The sequence below is a fragment of the Mauremys reevesii genome, linkage group 4 (assembly GCF_016161935.1).
Source record: "Mauremys reevesii isolate NIE-2019 linkage group 4, ASM1616193v1, whole genome shotgun sequence".
NCBI classification, from domain to species: domain Eukaryota; kingdom Metazoa; phylum Chordata; order Testudines; family Geoemydidae; genus Mauremys; species Mauremys reevesii.
This window is the reverse complement of record NC_052626.1, coordinates 88,318,173-88,343,472: the sequence shown is the minus strand read 5'-3', so window position 1 is coordinate 88,343,472 and position 25,300 is coordinate 88,318,173. Positions and strand designations below refer to the sequence as shown.

General features: G+C 43.6%; 1 protein-coding gene across 4 annotated transcripts in view; it reads right to left on the bottom strand.

Moving 5' to 3' along the window:
* Positions 1-25,300, bottom strand: part of BBOX1 (gamma-butyrobetaine hydroxylase 1) — an 81,876-nt gene that overhangs the window by 29,032 nt on the left and 27,544 nt on the right. For all 4 annotated transcript variants that reach the window (XM_039533202.1, XM_039533203.1, XM_039533201.1 and 1 more), the window contains one exon: positions 3,588-3,786. In XM_039533202.1, coding sequence (XP_039389136.1) covers positions 3,588-3,786 — 199 coding nt within the window. The remainder of the gene's footprint in view (positions 1-3,587; positions 3,787-25,300) is intronic.

Here is a 25,300-nt window from a genome sequence, read left to right as displayed (position 1 = left end):
AATTAAAGGTTCACTCTCCTAGTCAGCTTTGAAAATCTCAACCACTGTTCCTACTGGGCTGGTGAGCAAAAAGAAAAACAATTCCTGCTGAAAACACATTACCTTAAATCCAAAAATCACCCAGTAAAGGTTTTTTTAAAAAACTTCAATGTAGCTACTATCCTATTACTGGATACTAAAAATATTCTTTTTTTAAAAATTGAAACAATAGGTAAAACACTTTAAAAAGATGTTATGTCTGACTTTCAGCTAGACCGATGTTCAGCATTCCACACACAGCCAGTTCACTTAAGAAGTTTCTGTTGGCTTGACAGAGATTTCTTGTTCCAGCAGTATTCCCCATTTTAAGTGCAAGGAACCTCTCTTAAACTGGTGGAATCTTTCAAAATAAAAGAAACTTTTTAAGTTTGGCCACTGTAAATATTATATTTGATAGAGGAAATAACATCTTTTTACATGTCTACAGTGGTTGCCTACTGTAGTCACATTATTTAGTTATCTAAGGAAATTGGCAAGTTTTTGAAGGAGACCAACATATTGGATAAAAACCTTAGGTAAGTATATAGATCTGGATATTTTGCTCCCGTTTTATCCCTGTTAACATATTTTCCTTTGGCAAATCCAATAAGAGGAGACCAGTAGCTGTTTCCGAGAAAATACTCTTTTCTGGTTGACCACCAGTAAGTGCTGATGGCTGGAGTAATTCATATGCTCTTATTGGGCCAAAGGCCAAGTAATAAGAGTGTTTTCTCAGCCAGACTATCCATAATAGAATGATGCCTTGTTTGGCTCACAGGCATCTTTTTGAAATACAGTGAAATTTGGATGGGCCATATATTTTAAATCTAGTTCCTGCTTCAGAAAGACTGCAATGTTAATCACTTTAGGTTGGTTTAAAATTTTAAAAAGGCAAATACAATACATTTAGTATATTTATCCCAGTTACTGGAGCTTTATATAGGGAGTCAAATTCTTTTCTGTTGCATTCATGCACCCTGCTGATTTCAAAGCTGTTGCATCCATGTGGCTGAAAGCAGAACTTGCCCCAGAAATGGAGCTCAGTAGCTGAGTGGACATAAAAAAATGACAGAATGGAAATTAAATCAGAAGGAACTTGTCCAGTGCCAGAAATAAGCTACAGGATCATGAAGGCTATTTTTCTGGCTTTCAGAACTTTTTCAGTAAAGTTGAATGATGGTAGCATCCCAAATAATTTATTTTTCTATGACAGTCAATGATTGAGCTATTTTAGCCTAATAAAATGAAGACTCATTGGCCTTATTTAAGCATTTCTTTACTTGGCTGAGACTTTCATTGCATCTCTTCATTAACAATAAGCAAAATAATGAGAAAAAAAGGATCTTCTCTTCTCTTCCCTCCCTCCCAAATTAACATTTCAGATAAACATATTTTCCCCATTATCCCTGCGCTGTGCCTATCAATCTTGCCAGCCCTGCATATGCCAACATGACTTGAATGTGGCCTCATACAAAAACGTTATAGGAGGGAAGTAAATCTTTGCTTCTCTGTTCTAATGTGGAAGGAATGTGGGCTTTCCAGCCAAGGTTTGGATTTTGTCTTCTATTTATTTTAAATCTTTTCAGACAAAGAAGACGACGTTCACTGTTGCACCCATATTGTTAACTTTTGAACCGAGGTGCTTAAAATAAAAATACATGTTTAGCTGGAATTTGTATCATCTGAATCAGGGAAAAAAGCCTGGCTAGGAGCCCCTGGATGTCCTGGTTTTAATGGCTATGCAGACCCCAATGTATAAGATACAATTGGCAAAACAGGACAGAAATACAGATGGTAACATTTAAATGCTATGGGTTTGTGATTTTTTTCATAAGTCATTGAAGAATATGTGCAAATCAGAATTCTGAAAATTATTCTCCAAGATGGATGGGTGACAGAGCAAGAATGTTGAGCTCAGCAAGACATTAGCTAATAGCATTCAAGTAGAGTCTAGCAGGGATCACTTCTGGGTCTGTTCAGTATCTTCATAGACTATCAGGGTTGTAAAGGACCTCAGGAGGTCATCTAGTCCAACCCCCTGCTTAAAGCAGGACCAATCCCCAGACATATTTTTGCCCCAGATCTCTAAAGGGCCCCCTCAAGGATTGAACTCACAACCCTGGGTTTAGCAGGCCAATGCTCAAACCACTGAGCTAGCCCTCCCCTGTGAAGATTGTTACAAGAAAGACAGAGAAAAAATGTTCTCTTTAACTTCTGAGGCTAGGACCAGAAGCAATGGGCTTAAATAGCAACAAGGGCAGTTTAGGTTGGACATTAGGAAAAACTTCCTGTCAGAGTGGTTAAGCACTGAAATAAATTGCCTAAGGAGGTTGCAGAGATTTTAAAGAACAGGTTAGACAAACACCTGTCAGGGATGGTCTAGATAATACTTAGTTGAGCCTTGAAAGCAGGGGACTGCACTAGAAGACCTCTCAAGGCTCCCTCCAGTCCTACGATTCTATGATTGTTCACCCTTCTAGCAGATAATTAGGGAGTTGGAGATTTAGGGTCCTAATTCATGAAGTCAATGGGACTTCTTAAAGGTCGGCACATACTTATGTGTCTTACCGTTTGTGACACTTTGAAATGAACCCTAACCTTTAGAAGAAGAAAGTCTGCAAGTGAAACACTTGGAAAAAGCCGTGGAAAGCCATCAGCGCAGGGCTTCTGCTTTGTTGAGAAAGGGCGGCCCTGAAATGGGCATACAAGGTGATCTGCACCCGATGTGCATGGTGGAATTGGGCTCTGCACTGGTCCTGCATGGCCCACTGTGGAAAAGTGGTTGGGGACAGACCAGGGATGTGAGGAGAGGTGTCTATCTGACATCTATATCCTCTAGAGTCTACTACATGAGTTCTCAATTGTGTGGTTGCAAACAGGTGTCACGCTACTCTTCCTCTATTGCTAAATGGGAGGGAGATCCTGGCTAGATGGGAGGGGAGAACTGGTGTGTATGCTGGTATGGAAAGCGTTTAGAACCACTGTGGCCTAGTCAGCTTTGAAAAATGTATTTTAAATATCTACAGTGTAACCCTCATTTCAGCACATTCTGAGCTGATGGACTCTTCTGAGCAGAGCTTTCATTTAAAGGTGGTGAAGTGGGTACATAAAACCGATATGAAAGACAATCATCTCATTTCAACCTCCTCTGTTTCCATGACTAGAAACGGGTTTGACACACAAAGTTTGAATGCAAATGCTGATCCAAAGTTAAGGTGTTTGGATCCAGGGTATTTGATCAGGCACATCTCTATCCATGGCTCACTATCTTGTTGATTGATTTGTTTTCAATTCTGTAATTCTCTTTTCTTTTTTTATTACAATCACCGTTGTCATCATAGTTTGCTCCTGGGTACCATGGTATTTGTCATATATCCTGTCTGGCATGGCAAAGCAATCCACATACACAGAGTGTTATGGGTGATTACATTTTCTAATGTGAAGCCAAGAATAATTCTGATCCAGCTACAATAAATTAATCCCCACGAAGAGTCCTACATCTTGAAGTATAACATATCAAAGGTGATTACATTGCTGGCAGAACTAGGACATTTGAAAAACTAGCTCACCCATAAAATGTGAGACGCAGGAAACCAATCCGTTTGCCAAGTTTAACCAACTCCCCCTGTCTAGTGGCAGCTCCTGTTAACAGCACAATTCCTACTTTTTTAAGGGTGGAAAGCCACTTGTACGCACTTTCATCACTGTGCAAGACTTCTTCAAAAGACATATTTGGGAGCTGCAGATCTGAGCCCCAATATTTACATTCTGTAAGACAAAAAATATTGAAGCAAACTTTTAGTTATTATCTTTATTATTTCTTATTTGTATCACTGTAGTTATTTCCATGTTCAAGGTTAGGACATATTCACAATATTAAACTATTTTAATGTAATGCTTTGATTTTGTGTGTTTCTGAATATGGTCCCAGTCCTGCAATTAGATTTGCATGACAGGACCACGTGGAGCCTTTGGTATGTACAGATCACAAATAAACAGTTTTCTAGAAGTAAAATACATCAAACAAATGACATTTTAAACCATGTATAATCTGAAAGGAATATTGTAGTGCAAAACATAAAGTAGAAGTGCCTCTCTCTCTCTGAATATATGGACTAGAAGAGTGAAAACTATCAATATTCAGTTTCTGTAATAAAAACAATGAGCAGTACTTGTGGCACCTTAGAGATTAACAAATTTATTTGGGCATAAGCTTTCGTGGGCTAAAACACACTTCATCAGATGCATGGAATGGAAAATACAAGATATATATACATAGTACATGAAAAGATGGGGTTGCCTTACCAGTTCTAATGAATTTATCCTCACCCAAAACTATTTTACATTTGGGGACAATGTATACCTTCAAGTCAGCGGCACTGCTATGGGTACCCATATGGAGCTATAGTATGCCAACATTTTTATGGCTGACTTAGAAAAACACTTCCTCAGCTCTCGTCCCTTAATGCCCCTACTCTACTTGCGCTACACTGATGACATCTTCATCATCTGGACCCAAGGGAAAGAAGCCCTTGAGGAATTCCACCAGGATTTCAACAATTTCCATCCCGCCATCAACCAGTCAAGCTCTAAGATACAACTGCATTTGCTCCAATCCCTCAGACACCTACAGGATCTCTATCAAGCGTTGTTAAAACTACAATACCCACCTGCTGAATGAATAAACAGATTGACAGAGTCAGAAGGGTACCCAGAAGTCACCTACTATAGGATAGGCCCAACAAAGAAAATAACAGAACGCCACTAGCCGTCACCTTCAGCCCCCAACTAAAATCTCTCCAGGGCATCGTCAAGGATCTACAACCTATCCTGAAGGATGATCCCTCACACTCACAGACCTTGGGAGACAGGCCAGTCCTCGCTTACAGACAGCTTCCTATTGTATTTTCCACTCCATGCATCTGATGAAGTGGGTTTTAGCCCACAAAAGCTTATCATAGAATCATAGAATCTCAGGGTTGGAAGGGACCTCAGGAGGTCATCTAGTCCAACCCCCAGCTCAAAGCAGGACCAAACCCAACTAAATCATCTCAGCCAGGGCTTTGTCAAGCCTGACCTTAAAAACCTCTAAGGAAGGAGATTCCACCACCTCCCTAGGTAACCCATTCCAGTTCTTCACCACCCTACTAGTGAAAAAGTTTTTCCTAATATCCAACCTAAACCTCCCGCTCTGCAACTTGAGACCATTACTCCTTGTTCTGTCATCTTCTACCACTGAGAACAGTCTAGATCCATCCTCTTTGGAACCCCCTTTCAGGTAGTTGAAAGCAGCTATCAAATCCCCCCTCATTCTTCTCTTCTGCAGACTAAACAATCCCAGTTCCCTCGGCCTCTCCTCATAAGTCATGTGCTCCAGCCCCCTAATCATTTTTGTTGTCCTCCGCTGGACTCTCTCCAATTTATCCACATCCTTCTTGTAGTGTGGGGCCCAAAACTGGACACAGTACTCCAAATGAGGCCTCACCAGTGCTGAGTAGAGGGGAATGATCACATACCTCGATCTGCTGGAAATGCCCCTACTTATACAACCCAAAGTGCCATTAGCCTTCTTGGCAACAAGGGCACACTGTTGACTCATATTCAGCTTTACATCCACCGTAACCCCTAGGTCCTTTTCTGCAGAACTGCTGCCCAGCCATTCGGTCCCTAGTCTGTAGCAGTGCATGGGATTCTTCCGTCCTAAGTGCAGGACTCTGCACTTGTCCTTGTTGAACCTCATCAGATTTCTTTTGGCCCAATCCTCTAATTTGTCTAGGTCCCTCTGTATCCTATCCCTACCCTCCAGCGTATCAACCACTCCTCCCAGTTTAATGTCATCTGCAAACTTGCTAAGGGTGCAGTCCACACCATCCTCCAGATCGTTAATGAAGATATTGAATAAAACCGACCCCAGCACCGACCCTTAGGGCACTCCACTTGATACCGGCTGCCAACTAGACATGGAACCATTGATCACTACCCGTTGAGCCCGACCATCTAGCCAGTTTTCTATTCACCTTACTGTCCATTCATCTAGCCCATACTTCTTTAACTTGCTGGCAAGAATACTGTGGGAGACTGTATCAAAAGCTTTGCTAAAGTCCAGAAATAGCACATCCACTGCTTTCCCCTCATCCACAGAGCCGGTTATCTCATCATAGAAGGCAATTAGGTTAGTCAGGCATGACTTGCCCTTGGTGAATCCATGCTGACTGTTCCTGATCACTTTCCCCTCCTTTAATTGGTTCAAAATTGATTCCTTGAGGACCTGTTCCATGATTTTTCCAGGGACTGAGGTGAGACTGACTGGCCTGTAGTTCCCTGGATCTTCCTTCTTCCCTTTTTTAAAGATGGGCACTACATTAGCCTTTTCCCAAGGCTATGCCCAAATACATTTAACACTATTTCACACAGATGTTATTTTGATAATTTAGGCCTAAGAAATAACCTTAACATAATTAGAATATGGAGAACACCCAATACTTAGCAATGATTCAGTAAAGAAAAAGAATTTACATTCTGGCCACTGTCATCAAAAATGATTTCTAAAAGATGTTAGTTCACATTGGGCCTATAATAAAATAATAAAATAAAATAAAATATATATATATAAAAATAAAATACTGTTGCCTAAAAAGGATGGTTATTTTCTAGCATCTGAGAAAATATTGCAAACAATAGAGAACAAAATTATGAAATGTAATTAAGCACTGATAACACCTTTAAACATTATTTTAATATTGTGCATTCCTGCTTTTTAAAAGTTTTCAATGTTTTTTTAGCAAGGGAATTTTACCTATTATAACTTCATTTTTTAGTACTTTTACTAGGAAAAATCCTGTAGGTAAAAAGCTGTAGCTAAATGACATGAAATTAAATAAAAATGGGGTGATATCAGCCGCTAGAAATGTTTGGATTTTCAACCATCACTTCTCATTTAGAGCTACAAACAGTGGCTACTATTTATGAACACGTTACCATGCCACAATATCTGAGGCACTGTACTTATCCCTCCTTCACAGTCTGAGGAAAAAAGGAATCCTATTGACTTCAGTGAGCTTTGGTTCAGGTTCCAGTTGTTGTATCTAGATAATTCACTGTAGTAACGGATGGTAAATGCTGACCTTTTAATAGTGATCACTGTCCCTGCAGAGCAACAGCGTCTGTAGTTTTCCAAGTTACCCGCTTGGACCAGAATCCCCATTTACATACAAAACTGTCCCTTTCTCTCTGTTGCCCCCTCTTTATTTTTAAATACTTCCTGGATTTTAAATGGAGAAACTAAACCAGCCTCTGATTTGTCACCACATTGCTGTAGATGCGATTTCTGCAAACCCTAGGCTTCATGCACCCTGGTGCATTCAATCACTTTCCAGTTATGTGGAGGAGTATAAGTGAGGGTAATGGCCGTGCACCAAGGGGAGACGGTGGATTCCTCTCTAGCCACAAGACTGTAGAAAATGTAGGTATATTATATTTTAACTAATAAATGTACAAATATATTTTTAATATAGCACCATAAATGTACCCTGCATCTTACAAACACAGAGAAAGACATGCTCCTTGCCTCAAAGAGCTTTTATTAAAGAGCCAAATTGTGGCTGTCCCCTTTGGGTGCATTAGTGGGGGCAGAGAACACAGGGAGTTGTTTCCCCTCCGCCTCCAAGCAGAAGGCAGCCGGAATGCTAAAGTATGTGCTCCTGAGTGGGAGACTACTGTTGACAGCAGCTCTGTGCACTCCAAGAGTAACATGATCAGGTGAGCTGTCTGGAGGGGGTCTGGGCAATGTTTTTTTCAAGGCAGAGTACGTGCCACTTCTGAGAGTGCTCCCATAAACATTCTGCAGAACATCTCCGGTCATTATCACTCTGGAACTACAACTCCATCACTGAAGGATTAAGACTAAATGCAGCCCTGATCCAACCTAACCCCTCCCGCCCCAAAGAGAAACAGAGGGCCCGCTACAACAAATCAAAGCCTTCCCCCTCCCCCCCAAACCCCTCCCCTGCTTGTTTCCCATGCATTTCTATTTGATTCAGATAAACAAACTTTTTATAATCTGAAAATCACCTCACCAGAGTACAAACATAGAAAACAGGCACATCTCCACTTCTGTTCTGGTCCAAGGCCAAGCACAATGCAATCCTTGTGTTGAGGGAGGGTAGCTACTGCACTGGCCTCTTCAAAGTGGGCTCAGGAAGGGATGAGCCATTGCCATGCTGCCCCCTTTGCATCAACAACATTGGAGGGTGTGGGAGGGTGCATAGCACATGCTGAAGAACATTGGCTTAGCAGCCATTCTCTCCCTGCACTCGGAGGGCCACTGTGCCTGGGCACTTTGCTTGCCTGGAACTCCACTGGGTTGGTCAGACTCTGCATCATGTCCATCCCAGAGCTGTGTCTTAAAGACACAATCAGTCCTTGCATATTTATACATGACATACATGCTATAAAACATGAGCGAGGGATACTGTTTTGCTCTGCCCATGGAACTTGGATGTACCTGTCATCGATATTACCCCAGTAGTGGGGCCACACACACAGCAGCTCTGAAGTCTAAGGGGAAGTTTTTGCTTAAGCAAGGGAGAGCAGGACAATCATATCTATGTGTTATGCTATTCCATATTTCAGAGGAAAGTAAACCCGTAACTTCCCAATTTTTCAAAGCGATACATGGGTTTTACTCATCCAATGGGACAAATATGGCCAAATGCTATGTACTCCTGAAAATTAAGGGTTATTTGCTAATATGCTTTCATATAGTTTCAGCTGCCTAAATGCTCCTAAATCTAGCACGGATATTCTAAGGATGCCTTAAGCCTATCGTCTGAGCCAGCAACTCGGTAATGGTTGCTGATTTCCATGTTTAACAATGTTGTTTTCTTTACCCCTTACTGAGTCTTAAAGCAACCACATTTATTTGAGTTGGAGAGTTCAGGAACAGATAAGCTTCCTAATACAGAGAGATATATGGGTCCCAGGGGAATGCTGCGTTCAAAATGAATTAAAAGTACATTAATGGACTGTAACTAGAAGAAAACACTCCTGGGCTCTTCATTGGGTTCTTTCTTTTCTTCGGGTTTCCCTGAGAAGGAATGTTTTCTGCATTCAGACAATATGTTCTGATGCCAGTTCAGAAAAAAAAAAGATTTACAAAAAGCCAGACAGAAATTTATAGTTGGAAAAGAAATACAAATTATATAGTACTGTTTTATTAGGGTGGATTTTTCACAAGTGACGAAGAAATACATAAATCACAAGAGACAAGGCTTTGCATGAGATATAATATCTCGGTCAGCTTTTCATCATGGGAAACTTTATAAAGTTTGACTACAGTTATTTTCAACTCAAGATCGCTGTAAGACATACTGCAAATGTTGGGCTAGACTGTGGCGTTCAAAGACAGAGCTAAGTGGGGGGGGGGATACTCTGAGCAGCGGTTCCTGGAGTCATTCTGCTTACAGGGGACAAAGACAGACAGCAAGCCTCCAGGAGGGCTTTAGGAGAACATTCAGAAACGGTGATTACTACAGCACTTAAAGCCATGGTCTTGCACCCATTAATATCAGTGCAAGTTGTACTACTGCCTTCAGTGCGTGCAAAATCAGACCCCAAAATAATGCAACATAGAATCCCTCCTCCATTGACCTTGGACAGACAGTCAGTGCAGAAAACAGATGAGAACATGGCAATGCCCCCCCACCCCCAGACTAGCTTTTGGGATGTCTTGCTTCACAGCTGACTATGCCTCTCCTGTGCCTAGGGGTCAGGCAGTGTGAGAATCTAAATCAGAGGTATCAAACTCAAATGACCACGAGGGCCACATGAGGGCTAGTTCATTGGCCCGAGGGCCGCATCACTGACACCCGCTCCTCGCTACCCCCGGCCCTGCCCCCACTCCACCCCTTCCATGAGGCCCCGCCTCTTCCCAACCCTTCCCAGCCCCCATTCCAACCCCTTCCCTGAAGCGCCCACCTCAACTCCACCCCCACCCTGCCCCCAGAGGGTGCATGAGGGGTGTGGCAGGGGCTCAGGGCAGGGAGTTGAGGTGCAGCAGGAGGTTGGGGTGCAGGCAGAGGGTTCAGGGTGCAGAAGGGGTGTGGGATGCAGCAGGGGGCTCAGGGCAGGGGGTGGGGTTGTGGGGTGCAGCAAGGGGCTCAGGGCAGGGAGTTGGGGTGCAGGAGGTGTGTGGGATGTGGCAGGGGGCTCAGGGCAGGGGGTTGGGGTGCAGCAGGGGGCTCAAGGCAGGGGATTGGGGTGCAGAAGGAGTGTGGGATGCAGCAGAGGGCTCAGGGCACGGCGTTGGGGTGTGGAGTGCAGCTGGGGGTTGAGGTGCAGGCAGGGGGCTCAGGGCAGGGTGCAGGAGAGCTTCGGGCTCCGGGGTGGCAGCGGCACACACCGGGGCCAGTGTAGGCTGCCGGACCCCGACCCAGCCCCGCTCCAGGAAGTAGCTGGAACCATGTCCCTGCGGCCCCTGGGGGAGGGGGACGCAGGGTTCCGCACGCTGCTTGCTGCGCCTCCAGGTACCTCCCCCAAAGCTCTCATTGACCGCGGTTCCCCATTCCCAGCCAATGGAAGCCAGAGCAACACATGGATGGAGCCCTCTGCTTCTCCCCGCTGGCTCCCTGGGCTTCTGGGACGTGATGCCAGCTGTTTCAGGGAGCAGCACAGGGCTCGAGGGGGCAATCCTGCGGCTGTAGTTTGCCCACCCCTGGCCTAGAGGTAGGCCTGGGGGGTGGGTGCGGGCCGCTTGGCGGGCCGCAGGAAATAGCCCCATGGGCCGCGTGTTTGAGACCCCTGATCTAAATTCTGGCTGCCCCTGCACCCTCTCTCCTCTAGTGGACAAAAGACTCTGTTGACTGCTCCCCCTACACCCATGAAGAGGGGATGTGCACAGACCCTCATCCCATCACAGTCTGAACTCTGGGGGGAAGGGAACAAAAATCCCTGACCAGGGGGTCTGTATCACTAGGTTGCTTGGAACTTGAAGAGGGCAATATTGTTAAGCATAAGCAAGGGATCCCCAAGCTGCTTAGCTTGGGTTAGCCTCAAAGGGCAAATAGCAAAAAGCACATCACAGCAGCTTCTATTACTTTTTAAAACCTAAGACTAAATAATTTGTGTGTGTATGTTTACCAGCTTTAACCTCGTAAATAACTCTCATTTCTTTTTCCTAGTTAATAATTCTGTAGTCAGGTTACGACAGGATTGGCTAGGATCTAAGGTACAACTGACCTGGGTAAATGACTCATCCTTTGGGATTGGGAATGGGAATGGGAGTAACCTACATATTCTTGTGATTTTTGGTGTAAGGCACCATCTATCACTAAGGCAAGTTTGCCTGGGTGGCAAGATAGACTGGGGTACCCAGGGAGACTGTCTGTGACTTCACGGTTAGGCTGCTGTAGTGTTTGTTACTTGGTTAGTGAAATCTAAGTACAGAACTCAAAACCAATTTGGGGTTTGTGCCCTGCTTCTTCTTCCTGCCCTGAGGTTGACACTCATGTTCGTGAGCCACTTCAGACAGCTTGACACTTTTTCAAAAGAGACATGCCTGGTATGGGTCCCAAATACTGTATGGGCTTTCTCCTTCTCCCAGAATCCTAAACATGGGGCTTCTCACTTGTGCTCAGTGATGGATTTTTATCTTATACAGGGTCTTTTTGTTCTAGCCAACCATTTCCCTGTGCTCCAGTATTGAGGGGAACTATGAGTCAGCATATAGTCCGGGCGTGAGAGAGTTCCCCTAAAATGCAGACCTCTGTGCAACCACTGGCCTTCCACCTCCTTCCTCTTCCTGATTTATTGTCCCTTTCCACTCAGTGTGGAAGCTCTGCTCATGCCATTCCCTTCACCATCAAGCCCAGTCCTCTCATTTTCAGCAATACTCATCTCCCTCTGCCTATAGCGCTTGGACACAGTGAAGCAAGAAATTTAGTGAGCCTCTCTCACACCTCAGAACTACCAAAAAGAAACTATGATAGTCTGAAATACCATAAAGGTCCAGGTACAAAATTCTATTTCTCATAACACGTACCAGGTACAACAGTGATGAGTGCTGTAGCAATGCCTGTAAAGAATAGGACAGAATAGTGTCATTTAGCTGCCAACCTGAGTAAGGGACAGTGTGGCATTGTATGGGCCCATGGGGAACACATGGACAGACTGTGCCTTCTGGCTCCCTTGAGAGATCGTGCCTGAAAACAGCTCAGCATGCAGGGAATTGTGCAATCCTTGAGCATGCTACAGCCTTTTCCAACTCCTACACATTGTAGCCATCTCAGTTTGTAGACTGGTGTGCAGATGTGAATCTGTCATGGCCATACCACCCACCAGCCCCTTTTGGGGTGATGTGACTCCCAGGGCCCTCCAAGGGAGCAGTCTCTGTGTTCCCTGAGTGCAGGAACTATTTCTGTGACAGGGTGTTACACAAGGTATGCAAAGGAGGAGACTACGTGCACTCCTCTCTTGCCCCTGCCTATCCTAAACACACACTGATTCACAAATGAAGTGTAAAGCAGAACAACTGAGCTAGAGCAGACAGTTGTCTTGGGTGGCTGTAGAAGTACTCTCCGTCAGACAGCGCTGAGTAAAAGAATGCAGCTGCTCTCTGTTTCTTGTGACCCATGAAAGGAGATTATTACATATGCTGAGGGTAAACCTTTCCAATTATTTATGTATGAAGAAAATTAATTTCAAAAGTAACTCTTAGGAAACTTCCCACAAATTTTGTTCTGTGATGAGTGAGTTTATAACACTGCCTGTTGTAATAAACTGAATCTAAAACAGACATCCACATCTTTGGTTACATAATATCCACCACTCCCCCTATACCCAGAGTACAGAAAGGAATGATACAGGTGATGCTTTCCTAATCTGAGTCCTCATTTTATTCAGCTGAGCAGGGGGAATAAAAAGGAGTCAGGCTCCTCTCTCTCTCCCCAATCTTTCTGGCCTACATGAATCCTGGATTCCTTTCAGCAAAGAGCTTTCAATCTATGGGCTGGTCTACACTGGGGGGGGGGGCGGGGGGATTGATCTAAGATACGCGAATAGCGTAGCTGAATTTGAAGTATCTTGGTTCAACGAACCTGGCCGTCCTCACAGCGGCGAGTCGACTGCCGCAGCTCCCCCATCGACGCTGCTTACTCTTCCTGCCGAGGTGGAGTACGGGTGTCAATTCGCGGATCGATTTATCGCGTCCAGATAAGACGCAATAATCGATCCCCGACAGATCGATTCCGATCCGGCGGGTAGTATAGACGTACCCTAAGAGTCAAATTGTGACATTTAGACCAGAATAGGAGGCGGTGACACTGGCAGACCCATAACAACTGTGTATGACCCATAACAACTTAATACAAGGCATTACAATTGTACCCTGACAATTCACTTGTATGTGAATTTCAAAGAGATGTACTAGATCAGCAATCATTAACCCATTCATTTGTAGTAATAGGAATCAAGGGTAGATGCTAAGTGTATTTGTCTGTGTTTACCTATATCCTGTTAGAAGTTTAACAATATAACCAAATTAGCTTGTAGATGCTAATTCCCTTTCATGTCTTAATTGTCTTATATTATGTATGCATTTGTGTTCAGTTAACTTTAAGATCAAAGATGTGAGATACCACAGGAAATTAATATTATTGACATTGTCTTCAGCTTAACTATCTCTATTATAGGACCAGCTAATTGCCTTATGTTAATCAGTGTAACTGGATTACCTGTGTATGCATAGTAAATAGAATGTTAACTTCAGAGTGATGGGACAGTGTGTACTCAACAAAGAAGAATCCTCAGTCACATGCTGTGCTCAAAACATTTAACAGCCGGTTTCAGGTATAAAAGTGAAACCTCTGGCCTGATCCCTTCATCTCTAGGCTGCTGAACTTTGAACAGGGAAAGTTTAAACTGTGGGACTGAGATCTTCTAAACAGTCATTTGGAATATCCTGTGAAGTCAATGAAGTTACAATAGTGTAAAATTAGTGATATCAGAGGAGAATCAGGTCCACATATACCAAAATGAGTGTATGCACTGACATAGATATATCCTCTTTAACATTTATTTGGCTGGGAGTCTGGAATGTATCAAACTTCTAAGAGTTAAAAGTAACAGTTCTTAAATAAGAAAATATAATAACTATTGGACCTTATTTTCAGCTGATATAAATGTGCACTGCTCTAATGCCTTTAATGGAGCTAAATTGATTTACTCCAGCTGAGGATCAGCTCAATATTTATACTTGTTGGTCCATATTTAATTTTGTAACAAACTGAAATGACTCATACCAGCAAACTGCTATAACGATTACTGTTGTCACTTTCTACTTTCTACATAGTTACTGTACTGTGCTTTGCCGCATGGCACAGCAAAGGGAAGAATCTCTTTGGGACCCATCTGTTCAAAATTGCTCTACTTCTTAAGATTTGTAGAGCCATTTTCATCATCCCATTAATTTTCTTGGATAAAAAGCACTGCTGTAGCTGTTCATTACTGCATACACAAACACCTTATAAGCAACAAATGCTGGGATTTTATCTGTATTATAACATCATTATCCCTTTGCCAAGATCACTTTGTTAAAATAATCAAGAGTTGTTTATTTTTAAGCTTATCCCACAAGGGCCAGTTCTACTAGACAAAACTGAAATGGATATCACCTAGGTTTTAATGGCTTCAGATAGAAGGCTACAGTGCACTCAGCCAAGAACTCAAGGGAACAGTAATGCAAAGAGAAAGTGAAAAGACAGGAAATTAATCATGGAACCCAAAACACAGTTTCTCAACAGGCCACTTTCAGGAGTCTGGAAACTGTTTAGTTAAATGTTACTTTAATTTAGGAGTTTGCCTGTGCTACCAGTATATGCAAGCTTAAATTTAGAATTATGGGTCAGACTTCATTTTATACTATAACCAGTAAAAAATCGTGTTTTAAAATATTGTACACACTGTTTAGAATCCTGGACCCATTTTGGTTTGGTTTTTAAATTTTATGTTTAAAATCTGGTGCAAGTGCCTTACAGAATGCTGCTACATACATTTAAGACAGTGCTTTTATTGTAATAGTTACAAAAATTATTTATCTCCATTCACAGATATTAAATTGAAATAATTATTGTTTTGCTAGTGTAAATAAACTGAGAGATAGATTTTAAATGCACAGCAAATAGTTTTTTCTTCCTCCCTTTTACTTATTCTGTCATATTATTTATATCTGCCTTTCTAGAAAGCAGCAAATAGTTTTTTCTTCCTCCCTTTTACTTATTCTGTCATATTATTTATATATATGACAGAATAAGTAAAAGGGAGGAAGAAAAAACTATTTGCTGCTTTCTAGAAAGGCAGATAGTTGCTGTGCACGTCAAATCTTTATCCCTCAGTTTATAATATGAGAGAATAAATAAAAGGGAGTTATATATAGTAAAAATAGTTATATATAGTTATATAGTTTTGTTCTGTTTTTTGGGGAGATTGTTATTAAGGTTGCCAAGTAAGTCATTTGGGCTGAAACTTTCCATGCTGAAACTGGTACTTGGAGTTGGAGTGAATTGAAGAAATTGTTCGTTGGAGAGTTGAGGGATGATGACACTGAAATTGGACAAAGAGCTAGCAGGGGACACTGTGACCAGCTGGGCAAGGAAACTGGGAGTAGGAATAGAGGAGCCAGAAAAAGGTGTGTGGGGATGTGGGGAGACAGATCTGATGATTAACTCTGGCAGTCTCCTATCACTACACACTGCTGTTAAAGATCTTCTCTTGTGACTGGATCTGTCACAGATAGCTATGCTGAGCCGCACTGAAGTTGGTGGGGCTCCATACAAGTGTTATGGTTCATCTGATTGCATAATTGAGGCCCAAGTAATCCAATCCATACAGAAATGAACACCTTAAATTTAAACTATGATTTGTGGAAAGAGAATGAAGAGAAACTATTGGTGCACAGTCTACTTTTTGCAATAAAATACATTATAATACGAGCAGGGAAATCTCCATACCCTACATATGCTCAGTGGTTAATACAGATGCTGTACTGGGTAGAAACAGAGAATCATATATGTGCTATTCGAGGGAAAAAATGAATTTGTTTTATGAGCTACCTAACTTGCAAGTGACTGGAGAAGAACCTATTAAACACATGAATCATCTGGAATCATATAATTGTCAAATACGGGATTTCCTTGCAACTTCCTCTGGTGTATCTCTTAGGCCTGGTCTACACTACGAGTTTATGTCGAATTTAGCAGCATTAAATCGACTTAACCCTGCACCTGTCCACACAACAAAGCCCTTTACTTCGATATAAAGGGTCCTTAAAATCAATTTCTGTACTCCTCCCCGACGAGGGGAGTAGCGCTGAAATCGACATTATCGTTTCAAATTAGAGTTAGTGTGGCCGCAATTCGACGGTACTGGCCTCCAGGAGCTATCCCACAATGCACCATTGTGACTGCTCTGGACAGCAATCTGAACTCAGATGCACTGGCCATGTAGACAGGAAAAACCTCGCGAACTTTTGAATTTTATTTCCTGTTTGCCCAGCGTGGAGAGCTCACCAGCACAGGTGACCATGCAGTCCCAGAATCAAAAAAGAGCTCCAGCATGGACCATACGGGAGATACTGAAGCTGATCTCTGTATGGGGAGATGAATCTGTTCTATCAGAACTCTGTTCCAAAAGACAAAATGCCAAAACATTTGAAAAAATCTCCAAGGCCATGATGGACTGAGGCCACAACAGGGACTCAAAACAGTGCTGCGTGAAATTTAAGGAGCTGAGACAAGCGTACCAGAAAGCCAAAGAAGGAAATGGACACTCACGGAGGGAGGCGTGACTGACGACTGTAGCTATCCCACAGTTCCCGCACTCTCCGAAAACCATTTGAATTCTGGGCTGAGCTCCCAAAGCCTGAAGGGTCAAAAACATTGTCGCGGGTGGTTCAGGGCATATGTCGTCACTCCTCCGTGAAAGCAAAGGGGAAAAAAAATAGTTTTGTGCCTTTTTTCAATGTCACCATATGTCTACTGTATGCTGCTGGCAGACGTGGTGCTGCAGCGCTACATAGCAGCATCCCCTTGCCTTGTGGACGGCAGATGGTACACTATGACTGGTATCTGTCATCGTCATCCCGTGGGTGCTCCTGGCTGGTCGGTCGGTCAGGAGTGCCTGGGCAAAAATGGGAACGACTCCAGGTCTTTCTCTTCTTTAAGTTTTGTCTAATGGAGATTCAGGCCTGCCTGGAATATCATAGCAGCTGGAGGCTTCTGCCTCAGGCTGCTCTCCCAGTCAGCAGCACCGCGCAGTCGCGCCTACCCCAGCCAACTCCTTGCTACCAGGGCTCACAATCAGATACTTAGACCTCTACATTTTGCTGCAAATAAAAAAATTAAGCTGCCGTTTAGAACTGTCCCCCAACATACATATCCTGGGACATTTTGTATTTTACCAGTGTCAACCAAAGGCCCCCACACAAATGGAGATTCAGTCCTGCCTGTGCTTCTATCCTAGTGCTTATCACAGATTCCCATTTTCAGCTATAGGTTGAGCAAGTGCAGAATGGTGGTTCACTCTACTTCGCTGTAAGCCAACCGCCCTCCCCTCCACCCTTTGATCTCTGCTTGCAGAGGCAATAAAGTCAGTGTTGTTTCAAATTCATGCATTATTTATTACTTCATCACACAAATGGGGGGATAACTGCCACAGTAGCCCAGGAGGGGTGGGGGAGGAGGGAAGCAACAGGTGGGGTAGTTGCAGGGGCACCCCCTAGAATGGCATGCAGCTCATCATGTCTGCGGGAAGTCGGGGCTCCGACCTGGAGCGGCCGTTTGCCTCTCTGGTTCTTTAGTAGGCTTGCCTGATATTCTAGGCAGGACTGACTCTACCTTTAGACAAAACATAAAGAAGAAAATGACCTGGGGAGTCATTCCCATTTTTGTCCAGGCGCCCCTGACCGACCTCATCGAGGCCGACCAGGAGCACCCATGACAGCAGCAGATGGTACAGTATGACTGCTAACCATCTTTGTCAACTTGCAAAGCAGCAGACGGTACAGTATAGCTGGTAAACGTCTTTGCTAACTTGCAAAGGCAAGGGGATGCTGCTGTGTAGCACTGCAGTACCACGTCTGTCAGCAGCATCCAGTAGACATATGGTGACAATGGAAAAAGACTGAACAGGCTCCATGGTTGCTGTGCTATGGCGTCTGCTGGGCAATCCAGGGAAAAGGTGCGAAATGATTGTCTGCTGTTGCTTTCACGGAGGGAGGATTGACTGATGACATTTACCCAAAACCACCCGCAACAAATTTTTGGCCCCATCAGGCATTGGGATCTCAACCCAGAATTCCAATGGGCGGGGGAAACTGCGGGAATGATGGGATAGCTATGGGATAGCTACCCACAGTGCAACGCTCTGGAAGTCAATGCTAGCCTCAGTACATGGACGTACACTGCCGAATTAATGTGCTTAGTGTGGCCGCGTGCACTCGACTTTATACAATCTGTTTCCAAAAATCGATTTCTGTAAAATTGGAATAATCCCGTAGTGTAGACATACCCTTATTGACCACTAGATGGACCATTGGCCTGGCTGAGTATGGCAGTTCTTACATCATGAATGCTGTAATTGATTCTGTATTATTCTAAACGGTTAAAAGATGGTACTGGGAATAATATATATTTCCTACATATAATACAATAGTAAAATGTCATTATTTATATAATGAACATTAGATAGTTTAAAAAATATTCTTAACAATATTCTGTTCATTTTACTCACACAAGTAGTCTCACTGAAGTAAATGGGACTATTTGCAAGAGAATGGCAGTCAGGATTTCATCCCCTAGCATATTTCAATGCCTAATCACCAAATCTAGGGGCAGATCTTCAGCTGGCATAATTTGTTATAGTGCCATTGATTTCAAAGGTGATGACACTATGACAATTTATACAAGTTAAGGAGCTGGCCCCTGGTTCTTAGAAAGTTCACATATTGTTTTTTTAGTACTAAATATTTTCCACGTTGATTTTCATAATAACCAGGACATATGTTCTAATCTGGACCCTTGGTTTTTTAAGCAATGACTGTGACAAATACTGACAACTGAGCATATGTTTTCTATTTCGGGGACATCTGCAGAAAGACCGTACTGTACATAAATGGACTTTAGGGGAAACTTCTTTTCACTTGTACAAGACAGACATTCTTCAGATGTAAGATGTACTCCCCAAATACAAGACTATATTCGTCACTCCTCTTTCCATATGGAAAACAATTCTATTTCTAATGCAGAGCATTCCTGATTAACAACGAAAAGCTAGGAAATTCATAGCTAAGGCTATATCTCTAACTTTAACTCCCATGCCTGCACTTAGTAGCATTAATAGGGTGACCAGATGTCCCAATATTTAACTCTTTGTCCTGCGTCCAGGCCGATGTACGATCAGAACGCCATTTGTCCCGATATTGTAGGGTTTCTTGCCAGGCGTCCGTTGGCACAGGGCTGGCAGGCTCCCTACCCAGCTCCGCACAGCTCCCTGGAAGTGGTGACAACTCCCTCTGGATCCTAGGAGCAGGAACTACGGCCAATGGGAACTGCAGGGGCAGCGCCTGTGGGTGAGGCAGCGTGCACAGCCACCTCACTGGGCCTCCACCTAGGACCCAGAGGGAGCTGTCACCAATTCCGGGGAGCCACCTCAGGTAAGTGCCACCCGGAGCCTGCATACTGCAACCTCTCCAGCCCTAGCCCTGAGCTCCCATCCACATCCAAACTCCCTCCCGGAGTTAGCACTCCGAACCTTCTCCCATGCCCCAGCCCTGACACACACCCCCACAATGGGGACCGGAGCCAGGGCTGTGCACCCCCAGCTTGCGGCAGGGGCCGGTGCTGTGTGCCCCCGACCCACAGCTTGTGACGGGTGGCTTGTGGGGGGAACTGCTGCCTGGGGCTTCAGCTGGGGCCATGTGTTCCTGCCCCGCAGCTTGCAGCGGGGGACCAGAGCTGGGGCCATGCACCCCCAACCGACCTGCGGCTTGCGGCAGGGGCTGGAGATGGGGCCATGCGCTCCAGACCGACCTAGAGCTTGTGGTGGGTGGCTTGCAGTGGGACTGCTGAAGGGGGTTGCAGCCGGGGCTGCATGCCCCTGACCGGTGGCTTGCGGCAGGGACCAGAGCCAGGACCATGCATCCCCCACCAGCAGCTTGCGGTGGGAGCTGGAGTTGTGGTAGGGGCCGGAGCCAGGATCATGCACTCCTGACTGACTGGCAGCTTGAGGCAGGGCTGGAGACATGCACCCCCAACCCGCGGCTTCCTAGGACTGTGTGCCTCCCACCCTCATGGCTCTGGTGGGGGCTGTGAGCCTGTGGTTGTCTCCAACATGTGTCCCGATATTTTATTCTTGCGATCTGGTCACCCTAATCATGAAAGGTATATCTACATTAGAAATGCTACAGCAACACAGCTGCAGCTGTTGCACTGTAGTATATAGATGCTTAATACGGAAGGTGTTCTTCTATCATGGTAGTAAATCCACATCTCTGAAAGGCAGTAGCTAAATTGATGGAAGAATTCTTCCACTGACCTCGTGATGTCTACACTGGGGTATAAATTGGCTCAATTTCATCACACACACAGCATAACATTTTTTCACAGCCCTGAGCAATAGGGTTAAGACATCCTAACTGTTTAGTGTAGACCAGCCCATAGAGTCTTCAAACCAGTGGATAATCTTAGCATTTGTCATTTTGCAGTAATTGTGGTACTACAGTATCTTCTAATAATAGGAAAATAGGATGGTTACTACAGGTGGTAGTGGGGTGGTGATTGTTGAATTTTCAAATACTGCTACACTGAAGACCTTATGGGGCACAGCTGTTCTGATGCAGTTGTGTCGCTGTAAGAGCTCTCGTGTAGCCACTCTATGGTGACGGGAGAGAGCTCTCCTGTTGACATAATTACACCACTCCCAATGAGAGGTGGTAGTTACGTTGGAGGGAGAGCGTCTTCCACCATCATAGTACTATCCACATCGGCACTTCTGTCAGTGTAACTGATGTCACTCAGAGGAGTTTTTTTTTCACACCCCTGACCGACACAAGTTATACCGACAAAAGTGCTAGTGTACACATAACCTTAGTGTACCAGAATCTAAACATCCATGGCAATTACACACTTTTAATGTTAAATGTGTGCTTTAACTGCTTTGCTGAATTGGAGCCCATATAAGAATTAAGCATGAAATTCCAGCAATAACTGATTCCCTTTTTTTCATGTATCTAAGTCAGAACCTGATTGTTTATCAAAGTATATATATAATAAAGTATACACAGTTTTAAAATGTTTCATAGGCTAATAGTTGCGTTTAACTCGTGCATATTTTAACTCAACATTTTATCTAACCTGGGGCTAATCTGTCTGAATCTAGTGATAAACTATAACAGGGGTGGCCAATCGGAGCCTGAGAAGGAGCCAGAATTTACCAATGTACATTGCCAAAGAGCCACAGTAATACGTCAGCAGCCCCCCATTAGTTCCCCCCACCCCGCTCCCAGTGTCTCCCACCCACCAGCAGACCTCCCTACACCTCCCGATCAGCTGTTTTGTGGCATGTAGGAGGCTCGGGGGGGGGGGGGGGGGTGGAGTGAGGGCACGGCAGGCTCAGGGGGGTGGGTGGGAAGGGGTGGAATGGGGGCAGGGCCTATGGCAGAGCCAGGGGTTGAGCAGTGAGCACCTTCTGGCACATTGGAAAGTTGGCACCTGTAGCTCCAGCCCTGGAGTCAGTGCCTATACAAGGAGCTGCATATTAACTTCTGAAGAGCCGCATATGGCTCCAGAGCCACAGGTTGGCCACCCCTGAACTATAAAAAAAAAAAATAGACCTCACAGTGGCTGAAAATGCAACTTACATCATTTGAAAAGCCCAACTTTTTGTTCCCTATTCCCTTCAAAGGATGACTATAATAACAAATATATTTAGCATCCTCCTTCTCACAGATCCAAAAGCCCTTAGCAAACCTTGGCCCTAAGCTTGTAATGAGCTATACAAGTGCATGCTCCTGTACTGACACTGAGCAGCTTGCAGAATCAGACCTGTGAATCATGTCCTGTGCTGCATGAGGCAATCTGGAGCGGAAGTGGATTTAAAAAGACAGGTTTCCCTTTAGTTCTCTAGAAAATGCTGGCAAAGAGCACCAACATGCTAAAGTCAGGCACCCAAGTTTGAAAATTTTGGTCATATGTATATATTGGTGGCAGATATAAACTGCCATGCAGTTAGTAAAAGCCACACTGAGCTGACGGACTACAGAGTGTAGTTACAATAATTTTCAACATTTGCAAGGTTTGCAAATTTCCAACCACAAGTAGCATTTCTGATTCCTCTGGCTTAAAGCTACATTAGAGACGGAGTCCAAGAAATACAACACACATATCCTAATATAAGCCATCCACACAGACCATCTTTTATATTCTACCCTTTCTTTCAAAGCAACCATGAGTTTCACTGACAACTTGCTGAATATCTCAAAATATTCACAAAATGAAAAACAGTGCAATACTTGAGGAGAAATATAATCTCAAGTCATTAAATTCCTTCGTGAGGCCATTCCAGTGCCTTCTACTCACTGCTCTAGTGCGTTTAATTCAATGCACGTCCCTTCACCAGTTTGAAATTTTTTAAAAAATGTAATTAAAATGCAAATGTTTTCCTTTTCTCCAGAAAAAAGTTGCCTTGGCCTCAAAATTTAAAATATCTTTGAACTGCACTGAATGACCCGTCAAAAATGCCCTGTAAAAGACAAATTTAAGTTTATACATCGGTACAAGTATATAATTATGTGAAAAATGATGGAATATTTAAGGAAGATGCTTTTCCTTCTTAATCTTTTTTATGGTCTCATTAATAAAAACTTCCTGAACCTATTTTATACCAAATAAAATATTGAGGAACATTAGCATTCCAAGGACTATTTGATAGGTCATCGGTCCTTCCCAATGTCAGAAAAGATAGGTCTGGATTTTAACCCTCGCTCCAAGCTAGGGAAGTTTGTCCTGGTTCCCCTTTCCCTTTGAGGCAGCCTGAAAAATGTATTCCCTTAACTTGCAGCCTCCAACATGATGGGCAACTCTCTTTTAAGGAAGGTCTCAGGGTACAAAAATGATCGGGGAGAGATCCTGCTAGCAAATATAATGGGTTCCTAAGCTGCTGCAGATGCACAGAGCCTCTGAGTGCATAGGCCTAGCATCTGTGGTTCCCCAAGTTCACTCTGCAGGGTGAATTCCACCCCACAACTGTGGCGGAAGCTCCAGGAATTTGAACTTGCAAATTTTTTCTCCTCAGTAGACCCTCCCATGGGATCTACTGCTGGAGGGCGGCATACTGATCTCATGAGTCCAAATGTACAGAGCTCAAAGGGACAGAAAGACCAAATACATTTAAAGCACTTTTACAAATAAGCTGAAAGAGTTCTTCTGTATGCAAAAAATGTCAAGTGCTGTGTGTCCTACTGGGAAGCTTGAAATCTACCCTTTCCAGCACTATACAACCTCTGTTTCTTAGCACTTATGTAGGGCTCAACATCTTCCAACGGCCGAACAGACCTTAATGAATTGATCTTCACAATACCTCCAGGAGTTAGGTGAGATCTGTGAAGTTGTGGAAAGTGCATAAATGCCAAGAAAACTAATGCTCTCTGATACTGTAAACCCTTTACTGAAGCTGGAAAGCACTCTTATTCTCAACCAAGCACCACTTGTTGATCCTTGGAAATAGTACACTTTGATTTTTCAGTGCTTATTTACTATATGTGTAAAAAAAAGACTTTTACTGAGTGTCAAACACAGTAACTCCTGCCCTGGCCAATGCTGGTAGGGGGATACTGTCCAGCATATTCACTGATCCTGTCATCCAGGACGCGATTCCGTTGCTATTATTTTGAAAGATGCTGCTGACCCAGTAGAGCTTATTGAGTGCATGTTATGAATCCCGCCCTGCTAATGCAGGGGGAAAGAGGCCTCTAATTTCCAATTCCCTCACTAACACATCCATGTAGACAAGGGTTTAGCCCTTATGTTGCTTTTACACTATCTTTTCTACCTTAAAATTTTCCAGTGTTCCTACAACTGACTCATCTCCAGTGGTGGTTCCTTTGGCCACTGGTATTTTACCATCATGTTGTCTGACTTTGCTCAGAGCAGGTGTAGATGACACAGTGGTAAATATGTTGGTGGCTAAGAGCCCTTTGTCTACAGTGGAGTTCCCATCATTGCTTCCACCAGTGGAGCTGAATGGACAGTAGCCATGGTGGGAATCTGGGGGGAGAAAGTAGCGAGGACTTCGTAAAAGAACTGGTTGTAGAGGAAAACCTTGGTTCAAATGATCATGAGTTAATTCAGTTTAAAATAAATGGAAGGATAAACAAACAGGTGTACGATTAGGGTCCCTTTAAAAAAAAACTTTAAAAAATTAAGGGAATTAGTTAGGGAAGTGGACTGGACTGAAGAACTCAAGAATCTGAATGTGGAGGAGGCTGAGGATCACTTTAAGTCAGAGTTGTAGAAACTATCTGAAGCCTGCATCCCAAGCAAGGGGAAGAAATTCGTAGGGAAGTGTTGCAGACCAAACTGGATGAATAAGCATCTCAAACAGGTTATTAAGAGAAAGCAAAAAGCCTACACAGAATGGAAAAAAGGGATGGATCAGCAAGAAAAGCTACCTCTTGGAGAACATAAACTTTAGAGGAAAAAAGTGAGAACTGCCCAAAGCCAAGCAGAGTTGAACCTTGCAAAAGAAATTAAAACCAACTGTAAAGGGTTTGTTAACGATATACATAAAAAGAAAATAAGGAAAGAAGTGGGACTGCTATGCGCTGAAGCTGGGGTGGAGATTAAAGATAATCTAGGTATGGCCCAACACCTAAATGAATACTTCACTCTTATTAAAAACTGAGGCAATGAGGAGTTTGGGGCCTAATGAAAACAAGGATATGGAAGTTGAAATTACCACATCCAAGGTGAAAGCCAAACTCAAACAGCTTAATTGGACCAAATCAGGGGCTCAGGATAATCTCCAAGAATATTAAAGAAACTGGGACATGAAATTGCAAACCCAATAGCAAGGATTTTCCATTAATCTGTAAACTCAGGGTCGTACCCGATGACTGGAGAATAACAAATATAGTAACTATATATAAGAAAAGGGAAAAAATTGATGTGGGAAACTACAGGCCCATCATTTGGCCTCAACTGCATGCAAGATTTTAGAACAAATTTTGAAAGAGAGA